This window comes from Mus pahari, chromosome 8 (genome assembly GCF_900095145.1).
Source record: "Mus pahari chromosome 8, PAHARI_EIJ_v1.1, whole genome shotgun sequence".
NCBI classification, from domain to species: Eukaryota; Metazoa; Chordata; class Mammalia; order Rodentia; family Muridae; genus Mus; species Mus pahari.
In genome coordinates, this window is record NC_034597.1 from 17,375,117 (window position 1) to 17,388,031 (window position 12,915).

The 12,915-nt window shown below is 46.4% G+C and overlaps 1 protein-coding gene across 1 annotated transcript in view; it reads right to left on the reverse strand.

Annotated features, from left to right (window-relative positions):
- The window catches only part of Plac9 (placenta associated 9), a 14,715-nt gene extending 8,816 nt beyond the window's left edge, over positions 1-5,899 (reverse strand). The window contains exon 1 of the mRNA XM_021203952.1: positions 5,711-5,899. Within this exon, the coding sequence (XP_021059611.1) occupies positions 5,711-5,807 (97 nt within the window). The 5' untranslated portion in view covers positions 5,808-5,899. The remainder of the gene's footprint in view (positions 1-5,710) is intronic.
- Positions 5,900-12,915: the final 7,016 nt, after the last annotated feature.

Genomic DNA, 12,915 nt, shown 5'->3' on the forward strand with positions numbered 1-12,915 from the left:
ACTCACTCTGTAGACCAGGCTGGCCTCGAACTCAGAAACCCGCCTGCCTCTGCCTCCTGAGTGCTGGGATTAAAGGCGTGCGCCACCACGCCCGGTTAGACTGACTTTTTTTTTTTTTTTTTTGACTAATGACTCAATATGTGAGGGTTTGGCCCTCTATGCCCCCCACCTCTGGCAGATGGTCCTGGGTTGTATAAGAAAGGATTCTAGGGACTGGAGAGATGGCTCAGTGGTTAAGAGCACTGACTTCTGTTCCAGAGGGTCCTGAGTTCAATTCCCAGCAACCACATGGTGGCTCACAACCATCTGCAATAGGATCTGATGCCCTCTTCTGGTGCGCCTGAAGACAGCGACAGTGTGCTCACATAAAATAAATAAATAAAATCTTAAGAAAATAAGAAATGAAGGAAGGAAAGAAGGGAGGGAGGGGGAGAGCAAGCATTCTAAGTAAGCCACGGAGAACAAGCCAGTAAGCAGCAGTCCTTTACAGCCTCTGCTTCAACTTTTGCCCCCCAGGTACCTGCCTTGAATTCCTGTCCTGGCTTTCCTTAATGGACTGTAAGATGAAATAAGCCCTTTTCCTCCCAAATTGCTTTTGGTTACAGTGTTCATTACAGTAACAGAGACAAACTAGGATGGGGCTTTGAGCAGATACAGGCTCAGCATGATGCAGCAGGTAGGTCAGGCTGTCCCTTGCTCTGCCTCTCTGGTGGAGTCTGAGGCTTAATGTAGATTGTTTGGATCAGGTCTCAGGATCAGGCCCAATTTATGCAGAAATTGGAAGGTGCCACGCTATAGAGGGGGTTTCTTCAGCAAGGATGTAGGGGCAGCCCTGAACTGACTGGATGATCTGCTACAAGCCAGTTCCATTTGCTGGGTCCTGGCTCTTGTTACTTCTGTCTTCTAAGTTCTATTGCTTTGTGGTCCTTTATCATGATGAGTTTCTTGCTGAAAGTGTATGTGGCTATGTGTCAGTCATTGAATTCTAGTTCTTTTCCTGTTTTATTTTCTCCATCTTCCCTCCTTCCATACTTTCTCATAAACTTCTCCTTGATCTCTTTTAAATTCATGGCCTTTTCCCATTAATTTTTATTACATGCACATAGCATATACTTATATACTCTTAAATATAACCTGCTCAATCTGTATAACATATTTTTATGTATGTAGTCAGGGTTGACCATTTAAATAAACAAAGTCACTTCTTTCCTTTCTTTCCTCTCTTTTCCTTTCTTTCTCAATCCTGACACCTCAACCTTCCAAGTGGCAGATTACACACTCTTCTACCTTAGAAAGATTGTTTTTTACTGAATATGAGGTATTCCCATAATCCCAGCACCAGGGGGGCTGAGGCAGGAGAATTGCAAGTGCAAGGCCAGCCTGGGATACATAGCAAGAATTTCTCTCAGCCAGAGATGGTGGCACACACCTTTATTCCCAGCACTCAGGAGGCAGAGGCAGGCAGATCTCTGAGAGTTCAAGACCAGCCTGGTCTACACAATGAGTTCCAGGTTAGCCAGGGCTACACAGAGAAACCCTGTGTTCGATGGATAAATAAGAAATTTAAAAAATAATTTGTCTCAAAAACAAAACAAAACCCAAAATTATTATTGTTGTTGTTTTACAAAATCAAAAGTTTAAGTTACGTACATAAGATTACACAGCTAGAAGGTGGTGACAGGATCAGAATCAACTGTCTGACACTGTCTGTCCCTTTTGGTGGTATGTCTGTGTAAAGTAAGCTCTTCTATCTTGGGGGTCTTCACTCTCTCCCTTTGTAGGAAATAAATCATTATGTCTCATTTAAGGTCATTTAGAATTCAGTGCTGATGGAGCGAGCACACACACACACACAGGTCCCTGTCTTCCCTAGCTAGCAGTTGGTGCCTGCTTCCTGAGTGATTTTTAGTTTATTTTAGACTTGAATAGTTACAGAGGTAGGCTGTGTGACTGAGCCCTGCAAAGGAGGGCATCTTGAACTCCAGGTTCATCTTGAATAGCAGGTAGGGCTTGGCTTTGCATTCTGAAAGAATAGGATAGGGAATTTGGAGGGTGCAATGCTAGACACCAGGGAGACTGTGCATCCCTAAAGAACTTAGCTGATGAGGATTCATGGGGCAGGGAAATGTGGTAAGGAATATACACAAACTGGGCTAAATGTTGTGTCAGCCACTTTTACTTTTTCTGTAGCCTGACACCTGACTTTACAAGGTCAAAAAATAATCTATCTTGATATTGTTTCTCTGCACCCCCGGTACTCTTACTTTGAAATGAAGGCCACTTTTTCTTATACCATCTGTAAAATGGGAGGAAACACAGAGGTGGTATGGGCAACAAGACACCTTTCTTACCTTTCTCTCTCTATCTTCCATGTTGGTTTGACCTCAGTGTGTGTGTATGTGTGTGTGTGTGTGTGTGTGTGTGTGTGTGTGTGCGTAGTAAAAAATGCTATAATCCAGAGGTGTTGATGAGGATTATTATACTTGCTTACAGGAAGAGATACATCTCTTGGGAGAGAGATGGCTCTGTGGCTAAGAGCATTGGATCTTCCAGAGGACCTGGGTTCAATACCCAGCACCCTCAAGGAGGTTCACAAACATCTGTGATTCCAGTTCTAAGTTATCTTCTTCTGAAGCACCAGGCATGTATATGGTACACAGACATACATGCAGGCAAAACACCCATGTACATCAAATAAAGTTTTAAAATGAAAGAGGAGACCCAGGGCTGAAGAGAAGGCTCACCTGCTAAGTTTATCGCTCTTCTGCAGGACCCAGCAATGTCTCTCCAGTTCCAGGGGGTTCTATGCCCTCTGGTCTCTGAGGGCACTTGCCTATGTATGAGACTGCCCAACAATAAGAACTTGAAAAACAGAGTGTTCGGAATTTCCTTTAAAATAATTCAGGGATGACAGCAGAGGTGAAATTACAAATGAAATGAGACTGCTTATGAATTAATACTTAATTATAGTATAATTACATTAGAGTAATCTATTCGTGGTGCATATGAACTCACATGGGCATACATGCATACATTCAATTTTTCAATTATAAAAAGTAAGGGAGTCAGGGAGTAATAATGCATGCCTTGGTCACACAGCACTGGGGAGGCAGAGGCAAGTGGATCCTTGTGAGTTCTGGGCCAGCCTGGTCTACAGAGTCAGTTCCAGGACAGCCAAGCTACACAAAGAAACCCTGTCTCAAAAAGAAAAAAAAACCCACACAAGTACATAAGTAAACAAACAAACAAATAAGAAGGCATGGAGGAGTCTTCTGACAATGGAAACAGGAACTGAGCTGAGGCTGGCCTCTGAACAGCCCTGTATGAGGGGGCTGCTAGGACCACTCATTGGATAACAACTACCCAACCGCACAAGCCCGGAGACCAGAATTCTACCCTCAGAACACACATAGAGGTGGAAAGAGAGAGCCGACTCCACAGAGCTGTCCCCTGACCTCCTCACTCCCACTGTGCCACTCTGAGCACAATAATAAACCAATTACAAGAATCACACAAATGATCACTACACCTTTGAAGAAAAAAAGTCTATCCTTAGCAGGAATCAAAGACATTCAGTTAAAATAATAAAGACGGCCTGGGGGATGTAACTCAGTTGGCAGAATGCTTGCTTTGAAATTTCGAGACCCCAGGTTTGCCCTCAGCACAACCTAAAAACAGAAATGGTGGTACACATCTCTAATAAGGGCACTTGGAAGGTAGAGGCGGGAGGACCAGAAGTTCTACGTGGTAAGTTCAGCACCAGCTTGAGCTACAAGAGACCTTTTATTTTTATTTTATTTGGTTTTTGGTTTTTCGAGACAGGATTTCTCTGTGTAGCCCTGGCTGTCCTAGAACTCACTTGTAGACCAGGCTGGCCTTGAACTCAGAAACCCACCTGCCTCTGCCTCCCAAGTGCTGGGATTACAGGCAATGTACCACCACTGCCCGGCCAAGACCTTGTTCTTTAAAACATATATTAAAAATAGCCAGGCACGGTCCTGACATTCAGGAGGCAGAGGGAGGCTGAGCTCAGTGAGTTCCAGGACAGTCAAGGCTACACTGATTGACTCTGTTTTGAAAAACCAAATATATGCCAAATATGTAAAAAAAACTATGTAGAAAGTAATTTCTTTGCAAAGAAAAAAATCTAACTGGGATTAGATCAAGCTTCTATAAATAGCCATCAATTTTTTTAGACAACAGAGAGAGAACAGTTGAATGACACCCAGGAATCAATCAGCAAAATCTAAACCTCTCTCTCTCTCTCTCTCTCTCTCTCTCTCTCTCTCTCTCTCTCTCTCTCTCACACACACACACACACACACACACACACATTAAGTAAATTAACTGTGCATGCGCTTGTGTGTGTGTGTGTGTGTGTGTGTGTGTGTTGTTTTTTCGAGACAGGGTTTCTCTATGGTAGCCCTGGCTGTCCTGGAACTCACTATATAGATGAGGCTGGCCTCGAACTCAGAGATCTGCTTGCTTCCGTCTCCCAAATGATGGGATTAAAGGCGTGCACCACCACCCACCTGCAAAACTTTTCTCAACAACTGATTTCAAGAAAGAAAAAAAAAGGGAGATTGAAGAGAGATTACACATTTTAACAGCAGACATGTCAGCCAAATTTAACCAGTCACGTAATCTTGCTTGGATCAAACAAATTAAATGTCGGAGGGGCAGGAAAGTGACTTGTGGGGTCGGGATGCAGGGAGGGCACGACTGCCTGACCACTCCAGCTGAGCTCTGGTCTCCACCTCTGCAGCCCAAGCAGAACTTAGAGGAGGATCTCAAAGGGAAGGAAAAGGGAGGACGGCGCCTTGTGAGCTGACTTTGGGCTAGACAGAACGCCAGTCACTCCTTAACAGATAGGGAAACTGAGGCTAGATGGTCTGAGAGAACTAGTGTTGTGTAGTCACTGGTGGGCGCGTCCTATCTTACACACCCTGAAGTCAGCCTGTGAGATGAAAAGCGGTTCACCCCACAGGGACTCCTTTAATGATCTGGGTTAATCTCCCCTCTTCTCTGTGGGCCCTGAAAAGCAACCAGAGCTTTAGACTCGGTGCCAGGCATTTCTGCCTGTCTGGAACAAGAACCCGAGGGAGCGAGAGGCCTGGGGTTTGGTGCTGGGTCTGCCTCAACACAGCCTGCTCTCACTCCTCACGTAGACAGCCATAGTTTTAGACTGTTCTGGGCACCTGAAGGATGACCTCCTCAGCTCACTACAGACTCCTCAGGCCTCCAGGCAGGTGAGACGGTACCTTTTTTCTGTCTGTCTCCCCAATGGTGGTGCTGGCCCTGCCTGGGCCGTTGACCTTTCAGGCTCCCCTTCCAATAGAATGCCCTTTGGAACCTTCCTCTGGACGCTCTGGGGAGAGGGCGGCCACACCCTGCAGCTGAACCTCCGCCCTTGCCTGCTGGTGTTCAACTCTCTAGACATCCGGTTGCCACATTCCTTTCCCCAAATTTTTATTTCCCCGTTGGTTCCTGCCATTCCTATTTCTTTCCTTCTTGTTTGTGCTTTTCTCAAACTCCCTCCTCTTGCTCTCTTCACCCACATGCGTTTATCTCGAAAGCCTCTTTCGCTCCCAGCTCTCTTACTCATCTTTCCCCTTTTCTGTCCTTCGATGTCTCTGATTCTTTCTCCATCTCTGTTCCCTCCCTCCGCTTTTCCCGGTGTCTCTGTCTCCGGCTCCTCTCTCATTCTTACCTCGCCGTCTGGGGGTGTCCCTGGGACCCTGGCTCCATTCGCCCGCCCCGACGCGGAGCAGGGCGAGCCCGGCCAGCGCGCAGAGCAGCGGCTGCATGGTACGGAGCCACCGAGTGAAGCCGTTTGTCCGTAGTCGCCTCCCAGGGATCACGCCCGCCCGGCCCCGAGGAAACGCAGTCCGAGCCAAAATTCCTGGGCGGCTCCGAGTTTCTGGCTCTAGAGAACCCGCCCGCCCCCTCTAGAAGCCCCACCGTGCCCTGCAAGAAGGCGCTGCTCGGGATCCCATCCCCAAAGCAACCGCTCCATCAGGGCCTCCCATCCAGCTTCCCACCCTACCCCTGCCCTTCGGGACCAGGCACCTAAGTGGGGAAGGAGGCTCCTGGCTCTGCTTCTGAGCCCATTTTACAGAAAGCCAGATTGATCCCAGGAATGAGAACCTTCCTCTGTGGTCCTCCCAGGCTGGCACAAGTTCTGAATCCCGGACTCGAAGTATTCTCTGCCTGCCTCCGAAGCTAATGAGACCGCATAGAGGGAACTGAAGGCTTAGTGTCTGCCCTCTGCAGAAACCCACTGATAAAGCCCATTTAACTCCTTCCTAAAGAGCAAAAAACGTGAGATGCTACAAGCTGTCCAAGCCGCTGCCCAGACCTGGGATATTCACCTGTCTTGTGCAGTTGAGGGCGCCTGGCTTTCCTCACACAGCGAGCAGTGGATCCAGCGGTAAGTGAACTTATCACGGGCAGAATTTACAAATCTAGAGAGAAGAGTTATTTTGCACCTTTATCAGTTACTTACAAGTTATAGCTTCAAGGGATAGTAGCCGAATGGTGGTGGGGCAGGTCTTTAATCCCAGCACTTGGGAAGCAGAGGCAGGAGGATCTCTGTGAATCTGAAGGCAGCTTGGTCTATACCGCAAGTTCCAGGACAGCCAGAGCTACATAAGTGAGACCCTGTCTCAAAACAAAACAAAATAAACAAAACTATTAAAAAAAAAAAAAAAAGGCAAAAAAGCAAGGAATGGCCCAGAGACTCAGTAAATTGAAGTCAGAGCAGTTAGCAAGTGTGCTAGCCCCGCACTAGCCAGTGTTTGGTAAGTGAAAAAGTAGATTAAAAGGGGGACATGACTATTCCTAGGTATGGTGGAGGTGAGAGTCTATTGTAGCTAGAAGAGAGAACACAACCAGAAGCAGAGACGTCTGGGAGAGTCCAGAGCGGACATGACCCTGAACCATGTGAGGAGTGGGGAGAGGAAGGAAGAGGGGAAAGAGGGAAGCCAGTTATAGCAGTCAGGAGGACAAAAGGCAAAGAGGGAGGGTAACCAACATGGCTGGATTCTACGGGGAAGAGGCTCTGGAGGAAGGGCAGCCCTGGAGCTGGGCAGGAGATGAGGAGATGGGGGTAGAAGACAGGGCATGCCAGCCACGCCCTGGAATAGGTGGTGGAGACTGAGGGATGGCGGAGAACCTGGGGGCCAGCTCCTCTTTGATATTAAACAGGCACCTCAGCTATTTGTCCCAGGGTTTGAGACTTAACATTTGGTAGTCTCTAGGAGAGGTGAAAATGGAAATGAGCCACATATTCACATAGGTATCTAGCCTTTAAGGAGTTCACAGTCCGCGCAGTCATCATGCTATAAACCGGAGCTAAGCCATGAGGAGTTGCATCTGCCATACTACCCCTGATCCCCAGGGGTAATCCCACGAGGGGCCTGTCATCACACCCGTTCCGAAGATCACAAAGATGAGAATCAGAGAGGTTAAAGAAACTTGCTGGTGGCCATACAGTTAGATGATATGGAGTCAGGGTTCAAATCTAATTCTGCTGCCTCTGCAAGCAAACTTTTAGATAACCACATACTCTATGCTGAGTTCTGATCCCGTGCTAAGCAAGCTGTCGGGGAAGGGTGGGATGCGGGTAGGGAGAAGGTTTGTGTCTTCTACTTAAGATTGAGACTTGCTTGTTTTGTTTTGTTTCTTTTTTTCCCAGTGAACTTCGAACCATCCCAGACTTCCCGGAGTCTGAACCCTGCTGACGCTTCACTTGGGGAACACACCCCTATCCAACAAGCGTAAAAAACAAACCATTAAGCAAATACGGTGCTGCTAATGAACCTGCCGAGCCCACTCGCAGAGCTCCTGGCTTCAGGCTGAACATCAACCTGGGTTCAAGAGACTGTCTGAGGGTCGCGGCTGTTAAATTACAGGTCTGTGTCTGAACGGGTACAGACACCCAGAGAGGGTGTTGGATACCCTGGACTTGGAGTTACAGGCAGTTGTGATCACCCTTAATGTGGGTGCTAGAAGCCAAACCTGGGTGCCCTGCAAGAGCAGTGAGTGCTCCAGTGCCTGCAGCATCAGTATGCTGGGTCAGCTGTGCAGCTGTTATACACCAAGGTCTCTGCATTCATCAGTAGCCTTTCCTCCTCGTCTCCCCCTCTCCTGTAGGCCATGGGCTCTGACAGAAATCCAAACGAGGAGTCATCAGGCCTGCCACCAAGTCTTGGATCTAATTCTTAAAAAGCACCTCCCACCCCTAGAATATTAGAATGCCCACCCAGATGAGCTGGTTTTGGAGGAAGGATTTATCTCAGTAATGCCAAGAGTTGGCTATACTTGACAGGACATTCTGATTTAGCTTAGCCAGGCATGAGATTGTAGAACAAAACGAAACCTAAATCCATAAGGATTGGTGCCGCTTAGAGCCAGTGAGCTACTTAATTATTTGAATTTAAAATAAGACAACACAGAACCTGGCATTGGTGGTTCATATCTGTGAGCCAGAACTCAGAAGGTGTAGGCAGGAGGGTATGAGGTGAAGGCCAGACCTAATTACATTAATTAATTAATAAGTGAATAAATGAGTAACATATGCAATAGGATACTCATCTTTGTGAAATCACAGAGTATGAAGCCATGTTCGGTGGGTAAAGATGCCTGCTGGTCTGCATTTGCACCCATGTTGGGGATAGCTCTGACCTTCATAAGCACCATGTAGTGTACACACACACACACACGCATATACATGCACATATACACACATACACACATACTCCCACACATATACACACACATACTCATACACATACACACATATACTCACACATACATACACATACAGATGCATATACACACATACACACATAAACATATACACACACATACACACATACTCACATACACATACACACACATACACATACATATACACACTCACACTCACACACATAAATACATACACACACATACACACATATTCACACACATACACACACATACTCACACACATATACACACATACTCACATATACACACATACTCACATACACATACACACACATATACACACACATACACAAAAGTAATTAAATTACAGGAATAAAAGTAATTAAATTAAAAAATAAATCAATTGGGGCTGGAGAGATGGCTTAGCAGTTAAAAGCAGTGACTGCTCTTCCAGAGGTCCTGAGTTCAATTCCCAGCAACCACATGGTGCCTCACAACCATCTGTAATAGGATCTGATGCCCTCCTCTGGTGTGTCTGAAGACAACTACAGTGTACTCATGTACATAAGATCAATAAATCTTTAAATAAAAGTAAAAATAAATCAATTTGTTAGCACTTGGAAGCCAGAGGCAGGTAGATTTCTGTGAGTTCGATGTGAGCCTGGTCTATATAACATGTCCCAAGCCAGCCAGAGCAACATAATGAGATTTAGTCTCAAAAAATTAATTATAAAAAGTGAAGTGATGAAGTATATAATGTAAAACATGAACCCCCCTGTCACTTGCTGTCCCTTCTCGACCACCATAGTCCCTGCCCAGTTTCTGTCCACAAATTCTGCATCTATTCAATATACATTCAGATATTTCTAAAATGATACTTGTTTTGTTTTTCCATTTCTATGTATCTCAGTTATATCATTAGCTCTTGGGAGGCCATTAACAACTTGAAAGGTCCGTAGAGATGAGCGTAACCGCATCCATTGCCTGGCACAGAGAACATGGCAGCTCACAACAGTCTCTAACTCCAGTTCCAAGGAATGCCCTCTTCTGGCTTCTGGGGGTACTGCGCCCATGGTGATAGGTTTACATGCAGGCAAAACACCCATGCACGAAAAATAAAATTAAACTAACAATAATTGATTAATTAAACAAACAAATAAATAAAACTAAAAAGAAAGAGCCGCAAAAGCCCCCAGGAATGGGTGCACACATCACTGTTTATCGAGGGTGCCCTTTATAACTAGTCCAAAACTAATAGACATATTGTGATTGGCTTTCCACACTACCGAATCCCATTTTACAAAGTATCTACGTATTTTTAATTACATGTAGGAGTCTTGTGAGTGTGTGCTGTGTTTGTGAGGTTGATGGCAGGCGTCAGAAGAGGGAGTGGGATTTACCAGCTCGCTGAGCTAGATTCGAGTTGGTTGGGAGTCACCTTATATAGGCCCTGGGAAGACTCAGGTCCTCTGGAAGAGCAGCAGGGACTCCTATCCAAGGAGCCACCTCTCCAGCCGAAGACACATGCTGAACTAATATGCAGTTTCTCGTGCCAGAGGCTGAAGGGGAATTTGCCAATCAATATTTTAATGTTTAATTTCTCAGAGACACCACTGTACCAGGCCTGTAGGGAAGAGTGTTTTTTCCACCGTCCACTAGAGGGCGCACTCTTTCCAGTGTTTTGTTTTGTTTTGTTTTTTGTTTTGTTTTTGTGGGCATTTGCCTCCCATGGTTGGTTTTGTCTGAGCCCTGACTTCCAAACATTTTCCTTCTTACCCACTTCTTGCCCCCTTGTTCTATTGGAGCCTCACAAGTCAGAGATGACATTGGCCTAGAGAGCCAGGGGAGTCTCAAATGTTCATCTCATGAGTGTGTGTGTGTGTACATATTCCACAGGTATGTTATGTCTGAGTGGAGATATTTTTGTTTGTTTAGAGACAGGGTCAGTATGGCCTGGAACTCTCTAGGTAGACCAGGAGGCCTGGAACTCAGAGATCCTCTGCCTCCCATGTGCCCAGATAAAAGGCGTGTGCCGCACTATGCCTGCTTTTGGTTTTGTTTTGTTTTTGTTTTTGTTTTTAAGAGTTATCACTGAGGTAGGCTTTTATCATTTTGTCTTTCTGTAGGGATGGTGCAGCAGGCAGCCATTCTTAGGAGCCTTCAGTTTAGGAGGGCCCTGAGGGCATTCTCCAACACTGGCTATTTAAGTTTTGATAGTTTGATGATGGAATGCGACACCCTGTTGTGGGTTTTATTTATATACCATTTATTGGCAGCTGAGCGTCCCTGGCCTATTCAAATACCCTTTTCTACTTTTCCTTTTGGTCTTTGCGTTTGTTGGTAGTTATGCTAACGCCTTGTCTGTGTGTGCTACCTATCTTTTCTCTCAGTCTTGGATGGTCTTTAACTTCAATTTCTTTAAAGTTCTCTCTCTATATTTTTTAGTTTTTAAAATTATTTTTAGTCATACGTCAATGTGTCGAGATGCGTGCATGAGTGCAGGTTCCTTCAGAGGCACAGCTATCATCTCGCCCAGCAGTTTCAGATGCTTGTGAGCAGCCCGATGTGGTACTGGGAGTGGAGGCTGGGTTCTCTGGAACAGCACCGCATGTTCTTAACTGCTGAGCTATCTCTTTAGCCCATATTTCTTTAAATTAATATATATTACATGTGTGTGTGTGTGTGTGTGTGTGTGTGTGTGTGTGTGTGTGTCTGCCTGTGCGTGCAAGGGTCAGGAATGTCAGAAGAGGGTATTTCCTGGAACTACACATGGATGCTAAGAACTGATCCCAGGAACTCTGCAAGAGCAGCAAGCGCTCTTAACCACTGAGCCATCTCCCTCGGCCCCAAGAGGAGGTGAGAGACAAAATATTGCTAGTGGTAGAAAAAATCTGTGCTTGTTTTCTTACAAAATCCAGCAGAACTAGAATGACAGGAATCACTCCATCACGCTGGCAGAACAGCAGTGTTTCCGCTCCGTCACCCGCAGAAGTCACTCCAAACATTCCAAGGAATGCTTACAGGACAACAGTAACTACCCATTTCAAGGGCCTCCTAGAGCATTCTCCAGAAAGGAGCTCTTACATTGGAATGGGAGGTGGGTGTCAATGGACAGAACTAGAGGAATAGATATGCCAGGTTGAGTGCAAGCTGGCTGGGCGCAGTGGGAGTGAGTGCCACCGTTCATGATTATTCTGCCATTTTCGAAATATCTGCTCTGAACCTCATGCTCAGCTAAGACTGCATACATAGGTCTTAGCACAGTGAGGCAATCAGGTAGGATCTGTAGCCCTGTTTTTGATATTTGATATAAAATGTATTAACCAGTCTGGGTGCTCACGGCCACCCACAGAGGGAAGTGTTCTTTCTAGAAGAGTGACCCCATCCTGCGATGTTCCCATTTCCCTGCTGCAGAAAGCCACAGAGAGTGGAGCGTGAGGCTCAGAGGACCTCAGGGGTGGTCGTGGTTTGTCATTTTAGGGGCCCCAGCAGTTTGCTCCAGTGTCACCTCAGGACGTGCATGCTACGACTTGTTTTTGGGTCTCTTCAGCATAGCTGCTGGAAGACACATGTCTGGGAATCTGGCAGGGGCTTGCTCTCCCTGCTCGTGGCCAAAGGCAAGGGGCCAAGGGCAGCAGGAAATAGAGGGGAGTTGGACTTCTGGGCACCGTGGTCGGGTGCGAGGATCTGTCCAACTGGAAGAGCCTGGGTGGCTGTTGGGGGGAGGGAGTGTGTGTCTGGAATGAACAAAGCCTTCTTGTCCTCGGCTTTTGGGCTTTTGGTACCAAGCAAGGATTTCCAAAGCCACAGGGAGGCCTGGGCTGCAGGAACCTCCTTGGCGGAATGAACTCGGCCAGCTTCTCTGTGTACAAAAGGATGGCAGCGGCCGGCCAAAGCACACAGAGTTAACCATCAGAAAAGGTGTCCCTAGGTCGGCGTGGACTTCGCAGTGGGTTGGGAAATGAGGCAGAAGACTTGAAATGCTGGGATTTAGTGCTGTTGTTATTATTATTAATTATGTTGTTGTTTTTTGTTGAGACAAGGGGTCTCTCTCTCTCTCTCTCTCTCTCTCTCTCTCTCTCTCTCTCTTTTTGGTTTTTGGTTTTGGGTTTTTGGTTTTTTTCGAGACAGGGTTTCTCTGTGTAGCTCTGGCTGTCCTGGAACTCACTTTGTAGACCAGGCTGGCCTCGAACTCAGAAATCC